Genomic DNA, 24,364 nt, shown 5'->3' on the forward strand with positions numbered 1-24,364 from the left:
AAGGAGCTATTTTCATACCTATTTTAGAATGAGGAAGCTGACCAACCCCTTTTGATAAGTTTTGATAAAAGTTTTGATAAAACTTAAATTACATAAGAAGCTGGGCAGTGTGGTGCGTGCCTTTACTCCCAGTGTTCAGAAGACAGAAGCAGGGACTGAGTTCGAGTCCAGTTTGGTCTACAGAGCAAGTTCCAAGACAGCCAAGACTACACATAGAAACCCTGTCCTGGAAACAAACAAAAACAGAAGGAAAAGAAACACCTGAGACAGGACTCAAATCCAGGCCAATTTCATTTAAACGCCAGTGCTCTGAGCCCGTGGATGGATGCACACCTGTAATCCCAGCACCTGGGAGGGGGAGGCTGGAGGTTCAGAAGGTCAAAGTCATCCTTCACTATATAGTAAGCGTGAGGACCAACCTGGGCTATATGATACCCTACCTCAAAAAGAAAGAATTTGAGCTGGGCAGTGGTGGCGCTTGTCTTTAATCCCAGCACTTGGGAGGCAGTTCAAGACCAGCCTGGTCTACAAAGCGAGTCTAGGACAGCCAAGGCTACACAGAGAAACCCTGTCTCGAAAAACAAAAACAAAAACAAAACAAGAATTTGGCTTCCTGATTTCGGACATCAGACACAGTGTGATTGGTTGCTTTAAGTTCCTGGTGCCGGGACTTCCCTCCATGATGGATGTTCACTGTGTCATCTGTTCCAGGTGAGCCTTCAGCTACTGTGTACATGCAGATGACCCTGAACTTCAGATTCTTCTGCCTTGCCCCCCCCTCAAGCATTGGAAGGATTACAATTATTCACAAGTGGAGCATCCCACGGCATGTGACTTCATCAATGACTTCAACAAAAATGTGACCGCCAACAGTAATTTCAGACATTGCCTGTCACCTCTCCTCAATCTCCTCTCAACTCCGCTTACCCATCTGCAAAGGCCGGCTGTACACCCAGCTGCGAAGCCCAGTTGTTCACCCAGCTGTGAAGCCCAGCTGTACACCCAGCTGTGAAGCCCAGCTGTACACCCAGCTGCGAAGCCCGGCTGTACAACCAGCTGTGAAGCCCGGCTGTACAACCAGCTGTGAAGCCCAGCTGTACACCCAGCTGCGAAGCCCAGATGTACCCACAAGGTCTGGGAGTGCTGCTACACTCCCAGGGATGTGGTTGCCTGAATGAGAGCTGTTCCCCATAAACTCGGGCTTTTGAACACAGGGTCCCCAGTTGGTAGTATTCTTTGGAAAGGTGATGGGGAACTGTGGCCTAGCTGGTGGAGATGCGTCACTGGGGGCGGACTTTGATGGTTTAAAGCTTCACCTCGGTGCCAGACCAGTTTGTTCTCTCTGCTTCGTCCTTGTGGTTAAAGATCTGATTTCTTGGCTTCCTGCTTCACTGTCATGCTTCCTGCTTGCTGCTATGTTGTCTCCCTGGTAGGTTGAACCCTTAGCTCTCTAGAAACAAAATAAGTTTCTTTTTTTGGGGGGAGGGGGGATAGGGTCTCTCTACACAGCCCTGGCTGTCCTGGAACTCACTATGTAGATCAGGTTGCTCTCAAACTTATAGGACTCTGTCTGCCTCTGTCTCCCAAGTGCTAGGATCAAAGGCGTGAGACAAGATACCTGGCTAAACTCCTCTTTGTTTTGATTTGTTTTGTTTTTTGAGACAGGGTTTCTCTGTGTTATCTTGGCTGTCCTGGACTCACTTTGTAGACCAGGCTGGACAGCGATTCACCTGCCTCTGCCTCCCAGAGTGCTGGGATTATAGGCCTGCACCACCACACCCAGCTTAAACACCCTTTTCTTTTCTTTTCTTTTCTTTTCTTTTCTTTTGTCCCCTCCCAAAGCTGAGGACTGAACCCAGGGACTTGAGCTTGCAAGGCAAGCGCTCTACCACTGAGCTAAATCCCCAACCTTTAAATACTCTTTCTTAAATTGCCTTTGGTCATGGTGCTTTATCACAAAACTGAAAAGTGACTAATACAGATGGATGTCCTCAATGATGAGACGAGAAGAAAGAATACTCGGCTTGCTTGGCCAGCCATCCCTAAGCCTTCAGCCTGGGTCCTGCAGTTAGTTAGGGTTAGGGTTAGGGTTAGGGTTGGGGTTGGGGTTGGGGTTGGGGTTGGGGTTAGGGTTAGGGTTGCTTGGCCAGCCATCCCTATGACCTCAGGTTGGATCCTGAGGGTCTCGGGCTATGCACAAGTGACAGTGACTCTTAGTCTAAAAGTGCCCTAAGTTGAACTGTCAAGAGATGCGTTAGTGCTTGTTGTACAGATGGCTGAAGAAGGACGGTATGACCTCCTGTGTGGATTTCAAACATTATGCCGACTAAGGCAGAACTGCTTCAGTTGTATCTGCCTGCACACGGCCCCACTCTTGAGGGCTCAGATGCAAACATCGCAGACGCTCAGGGACAGCCACACTAGCCACAGGAGACCAGCCCTCAGTCACTGCAGCAAGGGAAAAGCCCCGGACCTCTGGTTGATTTGCAGTGAGTTTGCTGAAGTCAATTCCAAGCATAATTTCATGCAGCTATAAAATGAACGTAAGGCGGCTGGAGAGATGGCTCAGAGGTTAAGAGCACTGGCTGTTCTTCCGAAGGTTCTGAGTTCAATTCCCAGCAGCCACATGGTGGCTCATAACCATCTATAATGAGATCTGGTGCCCTCTTCTGGCCTGCTGGCTCACACATAGGCAGAATACTGTATAAATAATATATAAATCTTTTATTTAAAAAAATGAAGTTAAGGGGCTGGACAGACGGCTCTGTGATTAAGAGCACTGAAAACAGCCAGGCTTGGCCAGGACGCACACCTGTAATTCCAGCAGTCTGGGAGGCAGAGGCAGGTGGAATCCTGTGAGTTGGAGGCCAGCCTGATCTACAAAGTAAGTCCAGAACAGCCAAGACTAAACAGAGAAATCCTGTCTCAAGAAACAAAAACAAACAAACAAAATAACACTAAATGCTCTTTAGAAGACCATGGTTCAATTCCCAGCAACATGCAGTGGCTAACAACTGTCTAGTTCCAAGGTGATCTCATGCCCCCTTCCTCCATGGCACTGCATCAAAGGACTGGGAGGTGATAACGATGATTCTTCTCCTTCTTCTTCTTCTTCTCCTTCTTCTTCTTCTTCTTCTTCTTCTTCTTCTTCTTCTTCTTCTTCTTCTTTTCTTCTACACACACACACACACACACACACACACACACACACACATACCTTGAAAGTAGGGATAGAACCCAGGAGAGAACTTTTTTCTTAATCAGGATTTTTTTAAAAATATATATATGTTGGTGTTTTGCCTTCATGTATGCCTGTGTAAGGTTGTCAGATCTTGGAGTTCCAGACAGTTGTGAGTGCTAGGGATTGAATCCAGGTCCTCTGGAAAAGCAGTTAGTGTTCTTAAACACTGACCCATCTCTCCAGCCCCGTTTAGGATATTTTTATTTATTTATTTATTTATTTTGGTGTTTTTCAAGACAGGGTTTCTCTGTGTAACAGCCCTGGCTGGCCTCGACTTGCTTTGTAGACCAGGTTGGCCTTGAATTCAACTGCCTCTGCCTCCAGAGTACTGAGATTAAAGACGTGCACCACCATGCTCAGGTAAGAATATTTTTTAAAGATGCATTTATTTTTTTGTTTGTTTATTTATTATACAGTGTTCTGTCTGCATGTATGCCACCAGATCTCATTATAGATGGTTGTGAGCCACCATGTGGTTGCTGGGAATTGAACTCAGGACCTTTGGAAGCGCAGCTAATGCTCTTAACCTCTGAACCATCTCTCCAGCCCCTAAATTAGAATGTTAATATGTGTCCAAGGAGAGTCCTATATTCAAGATCCTCCAGTCTCCCATCTCTCAAGTACTAGAGTTTCAAGTGTGCCTTACCACTACCCTCCATGAGGACCCAGTCTGATGATGTGAAAGTTGTGCCGTGGTACCAACAGAACTGGATGCACCTGGTCTTCAATCTGGTCTCAGTTTATCCAAAATTTAGATTATAAACTGAGTAAAAACTACTCCCTCCCATGCCCTGCCCTCTAGTGGTGCTGACTGTGTACTACAGTATACTCGAGTGTATTTCAACTTAACTCTTGTTCTCTTGTCTTACAATGGAAATGTCCTTCCAAGGCTGGGAGATTTCTAGGCCACTGCACCTTCCTTCACCTGAACTTTAGAAAACGTCTTCGTTTTGTTATCTTGGGGGTTGAGCACAGGGCTTTGCGTGTGCTAGCTGAGCGCTCTGCCACTGAACTAACTCCCCAGCTCCAACCTCCAAGAAGGGATTTTTCAAACTTTAAGGTGTACTTCTGACTTAATATGGAACGAGACCCCGGAGTCTGAGCGTTTGCCGAGCACCTGGGTAGTTCTAATGCACAGCTATTGGAGACACATCTTGAAAAGTAAGGTTTCGGGACACTTAGTGGCAAATGAAGTGCCGCTATTACTGCTACTGATAATAATGAAAACAATGCTCTGAGACTGGTCTCCCAGCTTCCCTCTCCCTCACCCTAACTGTTACCTCCTGAGTCCCTGTTCAAGCACCCCTTGGGCTTTGGGGAGTCTGGGATGGAGAGTTAGTCACCCCCCCCCCTTTGCCTATTTCATTATTGTGTTTCCAGAAGTACCCATTTGGCTAGTCACTGAGGGAAACGGCAGCTGCCTGTGGGCCACCAGCCCGTGCCAAGTGAGGTCAGCAAGAAAGAAGCTGGCACTGAGCGTGCCAACTGTGGGTCTGGCGGATTTGTACTGAGCTAACTGGTTTCAAACAATTTCTCCTTAAACCCCTACAAGAAGCCATGAATTGATTATTTACACTGTTTTGTAGATAAAGAAAATGCTATTCCTAAGCACGCTGCCAGTCAGCACTAGAATTTGAACGTGTATGCCTAATTCAGTGGTTCCCAACCAGGGTAGATTTGGACTCCCCAAAAGATACTTGGGGACCTTCTGGCATCTAGAGTAGAGGCCAGGGGATGGTACTGACCTTCCTCCTATGCACAGGGCAGCCATGTACCTAAGAGATTATCTGCCTCAAAACATCAATTGTGCGAAGGTTGAGAAATCTCAGGCTGAAACCCTGTGCGTTTGGCCCGGCGCAGCGTGGGAAGGGGTTAGCGTGGACCACCACAAGGGCCTTGAGTAAGGAGGGAATGGGGCTCCCATGCTAGGATAATGGAGAATCGGGCAACTTGTTGAACCTCCTCTTTCTTCCAAGCTTGGCCAGAGCCCTGCTCAAATTCCCCCAACCCTGCCAAGTCAGTCCTGGGACTTCACACTAAGTTTGTCCTGGAGTGACCCCGACTCCCAGCTCAGAGCTGGGGCAACATATTTACCTGGAATTCCCAGAAGACGACCAGTGAGTGTGTTCTACCTGCAGCACCAGAGCTAACAAAACGCTGGCGCACTTGCTGCTGGAGAGAGGTGGAATAAAAAAAAGTGCAAGAGAAATGGAGCGAGGCAGAAGTGGATTGTGTGGGCAAACGCAGGAGTGCCCCCATCAGTCACCTGATTGGAGGGCAACTGGGGCAGCGAGGAGGGGGCAGCTGGCCTAGGACACCAGGTTCTGACCTGGTCTGGTTTGCTGTTTCCCCCAGGTTTGGGTTCAGTTTCCCTGTACCATCCCCAGGACGCCCTGGAGCACACACACACAGCTGGCCACCATCACAGGCTCCCCACTAAAAAACTGACTCAGGTGACAGGAAATCTCTCCCGTTTCAATCTCCTCAGAACTCTGAAAAATTAGGAGCAAATGCTGGGGGGCGGGGGGAGGTGTATGTAGCAATCTCGGAGCGATAGAGAAAAGATCATGAAAAAGCATAAGTGCCCGCTCCGTCCCCCCCACCCCCACCCCATGCTTGGGGTTCCATCTCTTTCCATTACCACCCGTGGGGGTGGGGCGGAAAAAAGGAGATGGAGAAGAAGGATGTGGTTAAGGCGGATTCGTCTCCCGGGGTCGAACAATCAGCTGTTACTGGGGCGGAAGGCAGTGAGTCTCCTTAAAGGCACAACGTTGTGAAGGCAGAAACTCGGGAGTTTGAAGGAGCCTTAGCAGTCACGTAGTGTAGCCCACACTTAACACGGAAGGAACTCTGTCGGGCTCCCCTCTCATTTTTCCGGCTCAGTTGTCCTCACCCTCAATTTAGAGCTGATGCAAAAGGCACGAATCCCAGGCCACAAGTTTCTCCTTAAGGGTGTGGAGGGAAGTGACGCGGTGGTCCCAGGCTTAGCCCTTTAAATAAGCAATTCGGCAGCTTTTGCCAAGTCATTGGGTTCATTTCAGTTTTTTTTTTTTGCCCATCCCCCGCCCTTCAGACTCTGATTGGCCCCTAGGGAAGGAGCAGCCTCTTCATTGGTCTCCACCTTTGAAATCACTTCCCTAAGTAGGCCTGAGTCTATGGAGCGCTTCTGAGGGAGGGACTGCATGGGTGTTAATCCGAGCATGGGGTTTCTGGCTGCTGTTGCTTTGGGCACAGCTCGTTCCCTAATTTCTAAACAAGAAGCCTTCTCTGTAAAAGTGAGGGCTGTGATATGAATCCTTTGTTAGGAAGATCACCCTTGAGAGGCGGTGGGCTCTTCGGCAACTAGGACGAGGCATTTAAAAAGACAGTTCACTAAACTCACAGGGGTGGACTGGCTCTTCCAGTGAAGACTGGGGCTATGCAGATGACAGTCGACCCTATACCCCAAAGCCCTAAGGATTTCTACTGCACCGGTGGTGACTGATTTCCATCTTCAGTTCCGGCCTCTCCTGTTGCTTCGCGTGCTCCACCTTCCTTTAGCTTAGGCCTCCTGTGGAGGCTGGTGAATCAGTTCTGAGGTCGTCTAAAAGAAGTTTCAAGAAGGAGGGGCATGTAGCCCTTTAAAGGACTTCCCCGCGACCGATTCAGAGAGCAGTTTAAAAATGCCAACTCACAGAGCGCGCTGCATTCTGGGAAGCCGAGTGCCACCGTAAAAACTTCACTGACCAGGATGCACTGCAAAAACACACGCCTTCACTTCCTTGTGCTCTTTAAAATGTGGTTTGACGTAGAACTGCTCTAAGCAAGTTGCCTAGGCCGAGGGCTAGCCACACCTTTTCAGCTATTGGCCAGCTGGTTAGTTGGTGGGCGTGGCTTAGCGCAGCTCCTCCTGGCAAGGGGGTGGCCTCCTTGCCAATCAGAGCCCAGACGCCAGGAGGGGCGGGAGTAAGCAGAGGTACTGGAGCCCCCGAGTGGGTGTGGTCACGTTGCCCAGCGGTGGGTAGTGATTGGCCCTGGGTGGTGCCTTCGCAGCTCGTGCGTCACGACGCTGCCAGCTGATCGGAGACTGGAGCCGGTGTGTGCTGGGCTCTGGGAAGAGACAGAGCGGTCGGCCGTGCGGAGAGGACGCAGTGGCTTTGCTCCCCTGTCCTCAGCAACCCCCACACCCAGCATCAGGTGGGTGTGATCTAGGAACCCGGTCATCCCGGAGGGAATTGCGGTAACAGGGTGATGGGGGGAAAGTAGGGTCCTGGCGGCCACACCCTGCCCTTCTGGGGGAGGGGAGAGGGGGCGGCGGGGACAGGGGCGCTCCCGGGAGAGGGGCCTGGACTAGCTCGAGTAGTGTGTCTGGACGTTTAAAGAGAGGGTCCCTGACAGGAATCGTGGCGGAAGGTCTGGAGAGGTAACTGGGGAGAAAGATGAGAGGCCAGAGGGCCGGGGGCGTCTAACCCCGACGCCCTCTGGTTTGAGGATGCGAGCGCTGACCATTTATCCTGGGGAGGATCTGAACGAGCGAGTAGTTTGGAAGTACATTGCCTCTACTGGCGCTGACTGAGTCAGGGCCAGTTCAAGTCCCTGGCAGGGAAGGGGTCGCTGGGCGGGCCGGCCCCTCCTCTCGTTCCCTCCCGGGGATGTTATGTAAGGGGGGAGGGGAAAGGAGTAGGGGGCGGCGGTGCGGAGGTCTTATGCAACCCAAAGGTTAGGGTTTCACCGCGGTTGGGCGGAGGTTGGGGGGGGCAGACAGGAGGAGTGCCTGGAAACTCTACCCTTACCCCCCCCCACCAGCCTAACTGGCCGTCTTGGACAGAGAGAAGGTCACCTTTGCACCTCCCCCCAGTATGTCCGGTGGTGAGGCCCCTAGCCCCGGCTTGGCCCTGACCGCCTGGGAAGCCGGCTGGCTGGGTGGGGCGCCCCGGGTTAGTCATCGCTGGGCTCCCTCTCTCCCCACCTCCTGGCCAACTCTTGGCCCCTCCCCACAGCCTCCGGCTAGGCTAACGTCCCTACCTCCCTCTGGCCCTAGTTTCAGCCTCCAACTCATTTGGCCTGTCATCCTGGCTGTCAGAGTAGGCTAGAAGCTGTCATGGTGCCAGAGGGTTGATGGAGCAGCTGGTCAGAGGGTCAGTGCCCTGGGCCCACCCCGCCCGGCAGCCAAGGGCACCTGCTTGGCATAAACTCTCGACAGCCAATGAAGCTTGTGGGCTGAACAGAGCCATCTCAGGCAGAAGCAAGTGGACAGAGACTGAATACTTAGGAGAAGGAAGAGATCACAAAGTTTATGCTTCCCAAGAGGCTTTTTGGAATTTGAAAATCGCCCACCCTACCGTAATCTTTCCACCCTCTGTATATAGAAATCCCAAGGCAAAATCTCCTTGGCCCTTCTATCTGGCAGTGGCCATGCCCTTGGACTGACTGTGCAGAACCACCCTTTCCAGCTCCCAGCCCTCTAGCCTGCCACGCCCCCAGCCCCCCTCCCTGGGCCATGCTGCAGCCCCCCCCCCCCCCCCCCCCGCCTTTTCCTGCTGATTCATGCGTTGGAACTGTGGAGGCGGGGCTTGGAACTTGGAACAAAGTTCAGACGTGGAGGGGCCGGCAGACAGCCTGGAATTCATACCAGATGTACCCGGAATGTGCAAGCGGAATGCCTGGCATCTCAGAGTCCTGAGGAAGCTGCCCAGCCGCCGTGCCCATACCTCCCTCCCTTCCTGCCTTTGGTCAGCTGTCCCCCTTCCTACTCCTCAGAGCCCCTGCTGACCTTCCAAACCCCAGCCCCCGGCCCCATTCTAATCCTCCACAAGCCCTCCTTCCAGCTGAATTCCTTAAGAACAAGTCAGTTGAGCTGAAACAGAACTCATATTTCCGAAGTACCATTTCTCACTTGGGACCTGGGTTCTAGACCCTGCCCTTTGAATACTGAAGATGCTGGGGTCCTCAGCGGGTTGCCAGGCATTGCTAGACTGGGTCCTAGAGCCTGCCCTTGAAAAGCTGAGGATGCTGGAGGCCCAGTGGTTGCCAAGGGTTGCCAGTGCCTCCTGGCCTGGGAAGGGACAAAAAGACAGATGCATTTAGAAGCTTCTTGCTTCTCACTCCAGAACCCCTGCGGGCCCAGATCTGAGCCAAGAACCTCTTATTAGAAGGTATTGAATGTCAGTTCTAGAGCTAGGTTTGCATGGCCAGGGGGTCACTGTCCCTGTCTTTCCTGCCCCCCTTCCCTTTAGGAACCGGTGCCTCCCACACCCTCACCTGGCTGAGCCGCAGTAGTTCTTCAGTGGCAAGCTTTATGTCCTGACCCAGCTAAAGCTGCCAGTTGAAGAACTGTTGCCCTCTGCCCCTGGCTTCGAGGAGGAAGAGGATGAGCAGCTTCTTGGCCTATCATCTGGAAGGTGACAGAACTGGGCTTGGGAAGGTCTGGACAGCTGGGGGTGATGCCTTTACGGGAGGGGAAACCCTGGTTCTCTGGGGAGCCCTTACCCACGTGAGCCAGCAGAAGATTTAGGTTAAAGGCACTGACTGAACTAGGGAATAGGTGGCCCCACCTCCCCAAGGTTGGTTGATCTCTGTGTGGCAATGGGAAGAAAGAGAAGGAAAGTCTGGAGACTTCCTTATAGGCCTGCCTTTCTTATCTCTCACCTTCCCCCTACACACACACACACACACACACACACACACACACACACACACTCACACACACACACACTCACACACGAGGTCCAAAAGTAAATGTACTCAGGGGAGAGGTGACATCAAAACTCTTATCCAAGTAGTCATCTGTGTGTTTACCTTTCTCTGTATTTATTTTTAGGTTGGTCCAGGTTTTGGATTTAGGGGTACTTCTGTGGGGGCCCTTACACCTGTCTGTTTCTCCACCTGTAAAATGGGGCGCCCCATAGATGTGTAGGCAGCAGGGTATCAGAAGTCTACCTGTGCTGACTCAGAGTCTGGGCTCTTCTCTGCCTGTGGATGGAAACCAAACAGCTCTTCATGTGAATTGCTGTCCCTCCCCCACCCCCTGCCTACGCCCCCAGCTCTGGGGAGTCGGGGTGGAAGGAAAGGCTAGGCTTAAGATCACTGCAGGCTGGCAGGACGCCAGTCCTATGCCAACTTCTCATCATGCCAGGGTGGCCCGAGGCTTCCCCTCTACCCGAAGCAAGGCCGCAGCTCCTGGACGGGTTCTAGCAACCACTGCCATTTACCTTCTGCCTTTGGTTCCAGCGTAGTGAGACTCAGCTCAGTACTGTGCAGGCAAGAGATTGTCTCCTCAGGCCCTCGGGGGAGTTGGGTTGTATGATATGAGCCCCTTCAGCCGCCTCTAGCTCCTGATTCTGTCTCACGTTTGGCCTTGGCCTTTGGCACCATCTGTCCCTAACAGAAGATGGGCTCAGGGGCTACAGGAAGCTGTTTGTTCTGTTTGACAGGAGGAGGAGGAGGAAGAGGAGGAGGAGGAGTTCTAGCTTGTTCTGCGTTTATGAGAAACTGAAAGTCATAGGGGAGAATAGATCATAGAATCCAGCCCTCCTGGAGCCTCAGATGAGGGGTAGGATGTGTAAGCCACTGTAGCAGCTGGAGGGGGCGGGGAGGCTGAGTCTACACCGCAACAAAGATGGCTCTGTCCCTCGCCATTGCCTTTCCTGCCCTCCTCACTTCACTGGCCACAGTGTGTCCCTCCAGCCCTGGGTACATGGCTCTGCTGTCTTCATCCAACACGAAGCCTCAGAGGTGAGGAAGGGCAGCCTGGAAACACAGAGGCAGGCAGAAGACCAGTAAAGGAGCTGGCCTGGCGCCACAGGGCCCTATCCAGACATTGGTCAGAGGGGCCAATGGGAGCCTGGAGAACGCCAGGAGGGAGAACTGCCAGCCTCAGTGAATGACAAGCCTCCAAGCCGTCTCCTCTCCACACCTACCTCCCTTGGAGATGGAGGGCCACAGCGAAGCCTGGTCCCATCTCTTCTCTATAGTTTCTATATAAGCAGCCTCGAGGGGCACGAGCCACTTCTGAAAGGAAACACACGGCAAATTCAAAGGGAAATGTAAATGTATAACACTATGGAAAAATATATTTCTGGCTGGCTGTAGCTCAGTTGGTAGAATGCTTGCTCAGCATGCACAAAGCCCCAGTTCTGGTTTCTGTGGTGCATAAACGTGGGTACAGCGGTTATAGGTGCTGCAGAAGCTTAGCTTTCTGGAGGTGTGGCGAGGAGCCTACATCCAAAGTCATCCTCTGCTACACAATGAGTCCTGACTGTCTCAAAAAAAAAAAAAAAAGGCAGATATCACTGAAAGCATTTTTCTATGATCATGATCTGACAAATCAACGAAAGCCAAAAGAACACTCCTGTGCTTAGTGTGTGGAAGTATCGAACATTGTAAGAGATGTCTTTTGACTTAGTAATTTCCTGTTTTAGAAATGTATCTTAATGGGGCTCAGTGGTTAAAAGCACTGTCTGCTCTTCCAGAGGTCCTGGGTTCAATTCCCAGCAAGCACATGGTGGCTCCCAGCCATCTATACTGGGACATGATGCCCTCTTCTGCAGATAAAGCACTCATATACAATAAATAAGTACATCTTTAAAGAAATGTGCCTAAAAATAAGGATTTGATTATAGAATGTCCGTCTCAGGGTTATAATGGAGGAAAAATAGAAAGCAGCTGTTTGTTTGGGAACCTGACCCCTTTCTGTTGTCATGAAACTTTGTGGTAGGGGATTGCTTAAATAAATTATATTCATCCTGATGGTAGAGTCCTGTACAACCATTCAAAGTCATGTAGAAGAAAAATTGACTGGAAAGAAAAATGCTCTTTGAATATTAAAAAGATTATAAAAAGTGTGAATTTGTGACTTTAATTTTGTTTTTAAACAATTTATTTTATCCCCCACCCCCACCCCCACCCCGAGACAGGATTTCTCTGTGTAGCCTTAGCTGTCCTGGACTCACTTTGTAGACCAGGCTGGCCTTGAACTCATGGTGATCTGCCTGCCTCTGCCTCCCGCGTGCTGGGATTAAAGGCACACGTTACCATGCCTGGCAAACAATTTATTTTAAATATGAGTGCATACTTATAATACATTTTTGGTTTTGATTTTTTAATACTAAAAGTAAACTCAAAATGTTAAGAGTAGTTGTTTTTGGACAGTGGCATAGTGCAATTGTAAATTTCCCCCTTGTTTTTTCTGTCTTTCTTAGTTTTCTATACTAGTTGTATATTGCTTTCATGTGTTAAATGAAATGCAAAAGATAAATGTAGTTTTTACAATGTTATTTTTTTTTTATGTGTATGAGAGTTTTGCATGCATGCATGTGTGCACTATGTGTGTGCCCGGTGCCTGTAGAGGCCTGAAGAGGCATGGGACCCCTTGGAACCGGAATTACAGACTGTCGTGAGCCAGCATGTGGTGGTGGGACTCAAATATGGGTCCTCTGCAAGAGCAGCCAGTGATAATTTTTTTGAGACAGGGTTTCTCTGTAGCCTTGGCTGTCCTGGACTCAATTTGTAGACCAGGCGGGCCTAGAATTCACAGCCATCTGCCTGCCTCTGCCTCCCAAGTGCTGGGATTAAAGGCGTGCGCCACCACATCCAGCTTCCCAGCATTAATTTCTTTTCTTTCTTTCTTACTTTTTTTTTTTTTTTTTGAGACAGGGTTTCTCTGTGTAGCCTTCACTATCCTGGACTCGCTTTGTAGACCAGGCTGGCCTCGAACTCACAGCGATCCGCCTGCCTCTGCCTCCCGAGTGCTGGGATTAAAGGCGTGCGCCACCACGCCTGGCACTCCAACACTAATTTCTAAGCCATCTCTTCATCCCTCTATGTAATTTTTGAAAAATTATTTTCATTTCATGTGTCTCTCTATGGGCTCCTGAGTGTGGGTGCCTGTGCAGATCAGAAGAGGGCATCAGATTCCCTGGAGCTGGAGTTAGATGCTGTTTGAGCCTCCTGATACGGATACTCAGGTCCTCAAGAAGAGCAGCACATGCTCCCAGCCACTAGACTCATCTCTCCCTCCAGTCCTCATATTTTTTAAACTTTAGAGAATTGGATGTAGAGTTAGGATGAGCTGTACCAAGTGCCTTCGTGAAAACGTTTGCTTGGTGGACCTATTGCTGCTTGACTGGGTGTGCGCAAGTGCGGTGCTGGGAATCGTGTCCTGACCCCGTGCTGACTAGATAGATAGGTCCTCCGCCACAATGGAAGTCAACTCTGTCAACTCCAGGCCTGAGCTGTCTGAATCCACTCAGTCTCTACATAACAGAAAGAAGCATTCTTCCGACTTTCTGCCTGTAGCCAGCTAAGGAGGCGTGGCCTAGAATAAGAATGAAGGGAAACGCTCAAAACCTGTCACTCTTCAGGGATTGGCAGTCGGAGAGGATGTTGCTCTTAAGGCCAAAGGGGTCTAGAATCTTAACAGTCTTACTGTTGTCACGGGTGTGTATTTATATTTGTGTAGGCCTTTTTCTTGAGGCCTGGGGAAGGGAGGGAAATATGTTTCAGGCACATTGTGGTAGTGACTTCCGTTTGCCTCCTCTACCTAATAAAGATCCCCAATAGGGAGGGGGAAACTCGAGAAGAGATTCCCCAAATTGGGGGAAGGGGGCGGCGTTCCGTTTGGGGCATACTATGTAAAGGAATTACATACAGTGGGCAGTAGGCAGCTCCCAGGTAAAGGTGAGGTGGTGCTAGGTTTGGGCCCTCCGGTGCTGGCTTCATTGACCTGCTTCTCAGGACTGTGGACAAGGATGACTACAGTAGGTGAGAGATGAAGGAACCAGACTGAAGGTGAAAGTTAGTGGGGCGGAGCTTCAGACCGACCTGTCAGGTAGGGCTAGACTAGATGGCTTTCTGGATCCCCTTTCCGAGGGGTTTGGAGCCTAGCAGCGTTGGAGAAGACCTCTAAGTGTCGTGCTGGAAGACCTCTGAACTCAGTTGCCCAACTTGATGCCGGAGAGCCCCCAAACGGCTATTCTCAGGCAGGGGCGGGACGCCATCAGTTCCATGGTTCCACTGGCGGTGGCCCACGGCTGAGCCAATCACTGCTCAGCCGAGGGATAGGGGCGTGGACAAGCCGGAGAAAGTTACAAGGTGCTGGAAAGACAACGCTGGCCGGGAAGCCCCGGGGCAGAGCCGCTTGGAAAAGCCAGATCCAGACTTCGCGGAGCGTCCGGCACGGAGATCAAAGACGCAGACTGAAACCTAGCTGACCGGCCAAGCCATGACATCCTGGGGGCTCCTTGCATCTGGCACCTCCTTCGCGGCGTTTCGGGGGCTGCACTGGGGACTGCAGTTTCTGCCGACTCCGGCATCTGCTCGGGACCACTGGATGTGGCGGAATATTTTTGTTTCGCTGATTCACAGCCTACTCTCTGGAGTAGGGGCGGTGGTCGGGTGCGGAGCTTGGGGACTGACTGAGGGGCGGGAGTGGAGATGAGGGCGTGGTGGAAGGCTGAGGTTGGAACACATTTTGGAATGGACGTGAGGTCTTCAAAGTCTGCAACTGGGTTGGGTGGTAGATGGCTAGGAGTACCCAGGGGGAGAATGGATCTAAGTCTTGGAGAAATTGACCTTAGCGTTCCATCTTCTCCAGACTGTGGCTGTATCCTCGGATGGTCACCGACCCGATTCATGGCCACCCATCGTGGGCACTGGTCCTAGTAGCAGTGTCAGTGGGTAAGTGTACTGAAAAGGCTGGATCCGGGAAGGCGTTCTTGGGACAGGAATTCTAGGCCCCTCCCCCGCTTTGGATTGGAGCAGGTGTTGTTGGAAATTTTCTGTAAAAGTGGGACTTAAGACATCTCTCTAGGCTGTGTGTACATCAGCTCTGTGTGAGTCGCCTGATAATCTTCTCCCGTGCTCGCAGGTTATTTCCTGGCAGATGGAATTGACATGCTGTTGAATCAGACGTTGGCCCAGGCGTGGGACCTTCTCTGTCACCATTTGGTGGTGAGACTGCAAAGGGAGAGGCCAGACAGAAAGGGGGCATGCCCAACTTGAGGTCCCAACCTCTCTTTAGTGTTCTGTCCTCTGACCTTCCCACAAAGGCCCCTGAAAACTATCTTCCCAGTTGTGGACTGAGCTGGAAGGAGATTTTGACTTCTAGCCACAGTTTGGGGTTTGGATCCCCCCCACACAAATTCTCTAGCTGGTCATGAGAACATTGATTACAGAGTTTCGCTGAGAAGGATAGATGAATGACGGTCTAGGGTGTGGAAATGAGGCAGAAAAGAACAGGAAGGAAAGTTGTCGTGTGCTATGCAAATAGTGTGACTTCGGGGTGGGAGAAAGCCTCTGGTCTAAGGCTGCCTATGCCCCCTCGAATAAGGGTCAACAGAAAGGTCAGATTTGGAGGGAGTCCTACAAAACGCTTGGGCGTCCCCGGTATAAGGGTTAGGATGCCGGGCCTTAACGGGTGCAGGTCATGCAAAGCCCTCTGACTGTGAACCTTGCTCCCAGGTCGTGAGCTGCTTCAGCACCGTGCTTCTGTCTGGCCACTTTGTGGGCTTCGCCATGGTATCTCTACTCCTGGAGCTAAACTCCATCTGTTTGCATCTGCGGAAGCTACTGCTGCTTTCCCCGAAGGCTTCGTCCTTGGCCTTCAGAGTAGCCAGCTGGGCCACCCTGATCACCCTGGCCCTCTTCCGCCTTCTACCTCTGGGATGGATGAGCCTTTGGTTGTTTCGGCAGTGTTTCCAGGTGTCTCCCGGGATTGTCATCCTTTGTGTCACTGGGCTGGTCACCGTGGGTAGGATGAGCATCTCTCTGGGTGTCCACATCCTGAGCAGGGATGTCTTGCAGCTTCCACCTCACACATCGATCCACGTGCGCAAGGGGACTCAACAGACCAAGACATGGGAGCCTGTCCCCAAGAACAATTCCGCTGGCAGGCTGAAAGACTAGAGGAGTGAGGGTTCCCTCTTCTGTCAGCCCTGGAGGTGGGCAGGAGGATGAACCCAGGCAGGAGAGAGAAAAAGAAAGAAAGAAACAAAGAATGAGAAGGAGAGAGAGAGAGAGAGAGAGAGAGAGAAGTATGAGATCTCCATTACAGTCGGAAAAACAGGAGCAAAGGGGAGGGGGCGGATAACAAGCAAAAACTGGAGACTGGCAAGCCAGGCATGATGGCGCACGCTTGTAATCCCAGCACTCAGGGAGGCAGAGGCAGGTGGATCGCTGTGAGTTCGAGGCCAGCCTGGTCTACAAAGTGAGTCCAGGACAGCCAGGGCTACACAGAGAAACCCTGTCTCGAAAACCAAAACCAAAACCGAAGACTGGAGACTGGCAAGGTGGCAGGCACGTGCTGCTGATGCCAGCACTTGGGCATGACAAGCAGAAGGATCAGGAATTCAAGGTCAGCCTAGGCTACATGAAACCCTGCATCAACAAACAAACAAGCCAAAGAAGAAAAAAAAAAAAAGAAAACTGGACAGGACAACTGGAGCATTCGTGAAGTCCTGAGTTCAATGCCCAGGTTGGCAGGTGCTTCCTTTGATAAGGTCACCTGGGTAATACCATTGCCAGGTGAGGTAGTGCTCAAGGCTGACTATCTTGCCCAGCAACTTGCTGATAGACTCTTCTAGCAAAGGGGAGGAGCTTCAGTGGGGAGAGAACAGTGAGACTCAAGGGCTCAGAACACTATCCCTTTTGTATATGAATAAATTGCTATGCAAATGAATTCATTGGTCTATTGTGCCTGTGATTGCTTTGAGCCATTTTTCTTGGCTCCAGTGCTATCCTGGCCTGCGATAAGATGTGGGGTTGTGGAGGCTTTGAGTTGAGAGGGTTTTCTTTTACCGTTTCTCTGTTTCTCTTTCCCCTCCTCTCCTTTTCCTCCCCCTCTCTCTGTTGTTGTTATTATTATTAAACAGTTTTTTTAGATGTATTTATTTATTATGTACACAGTACTTTGCATGTATGGGCACCAGGTCTTATTACAGATGGTTGTGAGCCACCATATGGTTGCTGGGAATTGAACTCAGGACCTTTGGAAGAGCAAGCAGTGCTCTCTTAACCTCTGAGCCATCTCTCCAGCCCTATTAAACAGTTTTTAATGATTTATTTATTTTTATTTTATGTGCATTGGCGTTTTGCCTATATGTATATCTATATGAGGTTGTCAGATCCTCTGGAGTTCCAGACAGTTGTGAGCTGCTGTGTGGGTGCTAGGGATTGAACCCAGGTCCTCTAGAAGAGCAGTCAGTAGTCTTAACTGCTGAGCCATCTCTCTAGGCCCCCTGTTTTTGGTTTTTGGTTGTTTATTTTGTGGAGTTTTCTGTTGGTTGGTTGGTTGGTTGGTTGGTTGTGTGTTGGAAGTTGGCTTGGATGTAGTGAAGGATGGCATTGGATTTCTCTGGATCCTTCTGCCTTTACCTCCTAGACACTGTGAGTACGGAAGTGTGCCACCACACCAGGCCAGGCTTGCACATTCTCTGGGACCTACAAATACCTAAAGTGTTATTAGATCCTCTATAATCAGAAAACAAATCCAGGGGCCAGGGAAATATCTCAATAGGTAAAAATAGTTGCTATCAGGCTTGATAGCCTAAGTTTTTGGGGTGTGTGTGTGTGTGTGTGTGTGTGTGTGTGTGTGTGTGTGTGTGTATTTGTAGCTCTGACTGGCCTGGAACTCACAGAGATTCACCTGCCTCTGCCTCCCAAGTGCTGATTAAAGGCAAGTGCCACCACAGCCTAGCTAAAGATTTGGGGGGGGGGGAGCGGCGGCAGGTTCTACACTCAGGAGGCAGAGGCAGGCAGACTCTCTTGAGTTTGAGGCCAGCTAGGTCTACAGAGTGAGTTCCATAGCAGCCAGGGCTCCACAGAGAAACCTTATTTCAAAAACAATCAAACAAAAAAGAACAAAGCCAACCAGGCCTGAGGACACACATCTGTAATTACAGCCCTTGGGAAGCTGAGGCTAGCCTCAGGTGTGTGGTGCATTCAAAACCAGAAAAACAGAGGAGAGGAGAGGGAGGGAGGGAGGGAGGGAAGCAGGGAGAAAGAGAATGGTTAGTGAAGATGACTCTGGAAAAACGAAACTCAAGAAAAACAAAACAAAACCCCTCAAATTTGCTGAAGTGGATAGGAGAGGAGCCGAGAGTGGAGGAAAATCCAGAGTGGATGAGCCAGAGACTGATGAGAAAGATCAATCGGTTCGGATTAATTGCCCCCGAAATGGCACTTCCACATCAGGATGTTGCCGTTTGAAAGTCAGCCAGACCGACTCAGTGACTATTGATTTCTGTACTTTTCAAGACTGCAGTCTCTGTCCAGGGCGGTGTCCCTTCAGCTTTCCTCTGCAGACAGGACTGTCCCTGAAGTAAGCCTTGTTGAGCCTCTGATCTAGTAGGTCAGCACACACCTTCTGCAGGATCCAGACACAGGCCGACCAGCCTGGTCTACAAAGTGAGTCCAGGACAGCCAAGGCTACACAGAGAAACCCTGTCTCAAAAAACCAAAAAACAAACAAACAAACAGCCGGGCGTGGTGGCGCACGCCTTTAATCCCAGCACTCGGGAGGCAGAGGCAGGCGGATCGCTGTGAGTTCGAGGCCAGCCTGGTCTACAAAGAGAGTCCAGGACAGCCAAGGCTACACAGAGAAACCCTATCTCAAAAAACCAAAAAACAAACAAACAGACAGACACAGGCTGGACTCTCAACCTCAGGGAGCTCTTTCTACAGAGATAAGGTACAAGCCATGTGTGCTTAGAACACAACGCAAGGATCCCTGGGAAGGGCTCCCCACCTACCCACCACCGAAACCACAAACTTGGGATGACATCTGGCACCCCAGGGAATGAATGTGTGATTTTATGATGGAGCCCTGACAGAGAATGCACAATGCAGACCAGGATGGCTTCAAATCAGACATCCATTTTTCTCTACCTCCTAAGAGCTAGGATTAGAAGCATGTACCACCATGATTTATTTAGCTTTATTTTATGTTTGAATGTTAGCCTACATGTAGGTATGCGCACCGTATGCATGTCCGTTGCTGCAGAGGCCGGAAGAGAGTGTTGGTTGGATCCTCTGGAAACGACGTCACAAACAACTGTAAGCAGTCCAGTGAGGGTGCTGGGAACGAACCTCAGAGCCGTGCTCTCAACTGTGGAGCCACGTCTCCAGCCTCAGACTTCTCAGTTAATGTTTGCCTGCTCACTCAGGCCCACCCTGCTCATGTCCTTGAGAGAACGTCTTCTCCTTGGCCCTCACTAGCCAGTTGTGCCATCCTGTGGCTGAGAGCCTTGCACATCTCAAGTCTGGGTGGTACGAGAGGCAACAGACCAGCTGGTGTGCCATGAACTCACCTGTTCCCTTTAGCCACTCGGCTGGGCATGCTTTGCCTCAGCCTCCTGGCCTTCCTGCCCCTAAAGCTAAGTCTTTGCCCACTCCAAATGTCCTCCTCCCCCATAGCAATCCACCAGTCCCTGGGGCCCTCGAGAGATGGGGGTGGGGGCAGAACACAGGGCACAGCTTAAGGCAGCTGCAGCACTATTTCTTTGCTCCATAGTGAATCTTTTTACTTTCCCCCAAGACAGGGTTTCTCTGTGTAGCCTTGGCTGTCCTGGACTCACCTTGTAGACCAGGCTGGCCTCGAACCCACAGCGATCCGCCTGCCTCTGCCTCCTGAGTGCTGGGATTACAGGCGTGTGCCGCCATACCCGGCTTGCACAGTTAACTTTAATCCTCTTTCATAACTCGTGTCTATTCCCTGCAATTAGTCCTATATTGTCCCTTATATTTAGCCTTTCTTTTTTTAAAGATTTATTTATTTATCATGTATACACAGTATTTTGCCTGCATGTGCACCAGAAGAGGGGACCAGATCTCATTATAGATGGTTGTGAGCCATCATGTGGTTACTGGGAATTGAACTCAGGACCTCTGGAAGAGCAGCCAGTGCTCTTAGCCTCTGAGCCATCTCTCCAGCCCCTATTTAGCCCTTCTTGTTCTTGTCTACATGTTATACTGAATCCATATATGCAGTTGTTTGCATAAATACATGTGTTACTGTCCAGATTCTGCATTTGAGAGAACACGCATGTTTTTTTCTAAGATTGTGTGGCCTTGCTTAATATATACATTATAAGTCCTTCCATTTTCCCACAAATTTCATAGCTACATTTCTCTTCAGAGATTTCCATTTTATAGAGAGGCCAAAGTCTCATCGTCCTTTCTTCTGTTAAGGAACACCTCTACTGACTCCAATTCTTCCGTCCAGTGAATAAAGCAAGCAGTAAGTAGGGGAGGAGGGGTGTGTGGGGGGACACAGAGGGGAGGTGCAGGGGTGTGCGGGGTGTGTGTGTATGTGCAGGGGTGTGTGTGTGCAGCTAACTCTATGGTAGGGTGTGTTTGTTGTTTCCTGGGTCTATAGCCAGGAGTGAAATAGTGGGGTCATAAGGTGGAGAAATCTCCAAGCTGATTTCTGCCACGGCTGTACTAATCCGCACCCCCACTAACAGTGACTGGTCCCTCCCTCTCCACATCCTCCCCAACATTTGTTGACTGTTAACATTCTGACTTGGGTGAGATGGTATCTCAGAGAAGTTTGAATTTGCATTTCCCTGATGGCTGGCTATAATGAAGACTTCCAAAAATAGTTATTGGCTATTAGTGCTTATTTGTTTGTTTGTTTGTTTGTTTTTAAACTGCCTGTTCAGTGCATTTGCCCATGTTGTGGTTGGCAGTTTTATTTCCTTGATATTTAATTTCTGCAACTCTTTGTAGTTTCTGACTATTATCCCCTTGTCTGAAGTGTAGCTGCTGAAGGTTTCCTCCTGTCCTGTGTGCTGTTTGTTAACTCTGCTGATGGTTTGTTTCCTTTGGTGCTTTTTCTTTTCACAGAGTCCCATCTGTTGATGATGGCTAGTTTCTGTGCTGTTGGTGTTTTGTTTAAAAAGTTCTTGCCAGCCGGGCGCGGTAGCACACGCCTGTAATCCCAGCACTCAGGAGGCAGAGGCAGGTGGATCTCTGTGAGTTCAAGGCCAGACTGGTCTACAGAGCGAGTTCCAGGACATCCAGGACTGCACAGAGAAACCCTGTCTCAAAACCAAAAAGAAAGAAGAAAAAGAAAGCCCCCCCAAAGTTCTTGCATGCCCCAATATCTTGAAGGGTGTCCCCCTATGTTTTCTTCTAGAACTGCCAGTGTTTCAGATGTTGTAAATTAAGGGCTGATCCATTTTAAGTTGATTTTTAAGATATTTACAAACTGTCAAGTGAAACTACAAGTACTGTGACCTAAGGAAGCAGTGTCACTTTATTTTGTCGTTCCATGTAACTTATTTCATTTTCTCTTCTTCATTCTACTTTTAAGAAATATTTATAAAGGACCCACGATGTGCCAAGGCAACAGGGTATGGTGTAATAACAATGGGTAGACTAGTCAGCCCTGACCTCAAGAGCCTGTGGTCAGCGTTTGGTTAAACTGGGAAAGTGGGAGCTTTTCAGAGGATAGAGCAAGAATGATGGATGCAGAGATAGGTGATCCAAAGGACCCGTATGCTGGGAAGGACCGTACTACGTACCGGAGGCAGGCTTGTTGCATCCCAACATCCCAGGGGCTGTCAGAATCTCACTCGCTACCTTTCCACCAAGCCTGCAGTCTTTCCAGGCTGTGCATAGCAACTGCCATATGCTCATTACATAAATTAGGAACATAGGTTTCCTTCTCTAGCTCTCCCACCCTGAAGGCCCTCCACACATGCGCAGTAAGGCCCTCCACACATGCGCAGTAAATCACCCCATTCAGACCGACTCTCACATCCCTTGCTGTTTTTCCATCTTTGCTGAGCCATCCTCATTCGAGTAACCATCAGATCTAGCCTAGGTGACAACGACAGCCTTAAAGATACTCTCCACACAGTTTGTGATTGCTAAAAAGTCAATCAATCTATCGCCAGGCGTGGTGGCGCACGCCTTTAATCCCAGCACTCGGGAGGCAGAGGCAGGCGGATCGCTGTGAATTCCAGGCCAGCCTGGTCTACAAAGTGAGTCTAGGACAGTCAAGGCTACACAGAGAGACCCTGCCTGTCTCGAAAAACCAAAATAAATAAATAAATAAATAAATAAAGTCAATCTATCATGTCTTTCCTGCTTGAGACATCCAGTGGCCTGTGTGTCACGAACAGGAGACTCAGAGTCTGGTAATGTGTATTCCACCACTGAGATGTACCCCTATCTTCCTCCTTTTCCCCCCCCCACTTAACGTTTATTGAATTTGTTGTTTGACCCTTTCATTCATGTACAAAACACATCCTATCTGGCTTCCTCCTTAAGAAAAACAAAACTGGCCAAGTGGCCTGTAGGTTCCAAAAGCCTCCCTCTGTCTTCCTTCTCACTCGGTGCTGTGCGCTTTACTCTTTGTACAGCTCTCGGGTTTGCTATCTCAGGATGCTTTCTTTCTTCCTTTCTATCTGTCTTTCTTCCTTGCCTGCTTTTGTCACAGAGGTTCACTTTGTATCCATGCTCATCTCAAACTTGAACTAACCCTCTTACCCCAGGCCCCTGAGCAGGAGTGGGGGGGGGGCAGCTCCCACACACACCCACCCATCCCAACTTCTCCCAATAGGATTCAAATTTTGATGGTATTAATAAGTGGGCTGGGCCTGTGGGCCACCCACTAAGCACCTTCTCCATCTCTAGCACTGCATGACTGCATAGATCAGGTGTGGCGGCGCACACCTTTAATCCCAGCACCCGGGAGGCAGAGGCAGGCAGATTGCTGTGAGTTCGAGGCCAGCCTGGACTACAAAGTGAGTCCAGGACAGCCAGGGCTACACAGAGAGACCCTGTCTCAAAAAACCAAAAGAAGAAGAAGAAGAAGAAGAAGAAGAAGAAGAAGAAGAAGAAGAAGAAGAAGAAGAAGAAGAAGGACCAAGTCATCCTTACCTCTTGAATTTGAAGCCAGTTTGGGTTAAAAGAGACCCCATACCAAAAAATCAAAATCAAAACTTAAGCCAAACAAAATAGCATATATCTTTACTCTTAGCAAGGCAGATGTCTGTGAGGTCAAGGGCAGATGCTCCCTAAAGCCAGGGCTACATAGTGACACCTTGAATCAAACAAAGTAAATCTGTTTTTGCATAATTATAAATGCTAGCTCATCCTTGATTGTTTTCTTGAGACAGGAGCTTTTCCTCTTCTCTAGTGGAAGGTGAGTAAAGTGAAGGCATAAAAAAGTAGCCGTGCTTATTAGTTGTAAATACTGTAAATGTGCTGTGGACCTACACACTAGAATAATCATTTAAGTCAGGGAACGACCTTTAAACACACTCTCACTGTGTAGCCCAGGACACTTGGACCAACCCTCCATGGCTGAATTACAGACATGCACCGTGACACAGGCTGAAATCAGCCTCTTTCTAAGGAGACAGGGCAGAAGCTAGCAAATCTTTGCCATAAGCCTTATCAGATTTTATTGCTTTCTCTTTACCTTTTTAAAAAATCACTCTGTTTATTTGTTGGGGGGGGAAGCCTGATCATCATAGCCCATGTGTGTGAGCACCATAGCACATGTGTGTGAATACCACAGCCCATGTGTGAGGACAGTAACAGCACATGCGTGTGAGCACTACAGCACATGTTTGTGAGCACCATCGCACATGTGTGTAGAGTTCAGATGATAACTTGAGGGAATTGGTTTTTCCCTCCTATACGGGGTCACAGGTGTGGAACTCAGGGTCAGTCATCCTTGGTGGAAAGCTCCATCATCCATGGAGTCAACCTGCCAGCCCAACTTTCTCTTTTTTCTTTGTTATGTTTATCCACTCCAAATAGAGAGGACATCGACAAACCAAGGAAAGGATACTGTCCAAAGCTAACTTGGTGACCTCATGTTATCAGAACTGCGGATAAGGGCAAGGGTAACCTTGGACAGCTGTGTTTTCTAGGAACTCCATCCCCAGCATAGATGGCTCAGGAAAAAAAAAAAAGCATCACCAAAGAGTTCTTCCACTTCAAGCAGCAAATGTTTACCTCCTACATAACCTTGGGGAGGGGGTGAGCCTTGTGATTTATCATTAGGATTTTATGTGAGTCATCACAGCTGGTCTCCGTCATGAGCAGAATGGTAAAATCTCACCAAAAAGAGATAGCCACATTACAACATGCCACTGCATCTGGCTCTATTTTCTTTCATTTTTTTATTCC

The 24,364-nt window shown here is 49.7% G+C and overlaps 1 protein-coding gene and 1 long non-coding RNA gene across 2 annotated transcripts; both read left to right on the top strand.

Annotated features, from left to right (window-relative positions):
- Nucleotides 1-7,267: 7,267 nt before the first annotated feature.
- Nucleotides 7,268-22,393, top strand: LOC311578191. Its single transcript, XR_014772796.1, has 5 exons — nucleotides 7,268-7,417; nucleotides 9,457-9,621; nucleotides 19,174-19,270; nucleotides 20,405-20,453; nucleotides 21,062-22,393. It is a non-coding gene; the product is annotated as an uncharacterized lncRNA (long non-coding RNA).
- On the top strand, nucleotides 13,744-16,895 carry TLCD2 (TLC domain containing 2). The gene is made up of 4 exons (XM_084747946.1): nucleotides 13,744-14,614; nucleotides 14,814-14,896; nucleotides 15,087-15,169; nucleotides 15,680-16,895. Exons 1-4 carry the CDS (start codon nucleotides 14,442-14,444, stop codon nucleotides 16,121-16,123), a joined length of 783 nt encoding a protein of 260 aa, XP_084604072.1. The 5' UTR covers nucleotides 13,744-14,441; the 3' UTR covers nucleotides 16,124-16,895.
- Nucleotides 22,394-24,364: the final 1,971 nt, after the last annotated feature.

This window comes from Acomys minous, assembly GCF_964271855.1.
Source record: "Acomys minous genome assembly, chromosome: 12".
NCBI lineage: Eukaryota > Metazoa > Chordata > Mammalia > Rodentia > Muridae > Acomys > Acomys minous.

Excerpts from the sequence above, each read along its gene's own strand:
- TLCD2 (XM_084747946.1), top strand. The coding sequence starts at position 14,442 with ATGACATCCTGGGGGCTCCTTGCATCTGGCACCTCCTTCGCGGCGTTT. Across the intron at positions 14,615-14,813 it reads GGAGTAGGGGCGGTGGTCGG|ACTGTGGCTGTATCCTCGGA; the intron begins GTGCGGAGCTTG and ends CATCTTCTCCAG. Across the intron at positions 14,897-15,086 it reads CCTAGTAGCAGTGTCAGTGG|GTTATTTCCTGGCAGATGGA; the intron begins GTAAGTGTACTG and ends CCGTGCTCGCAG.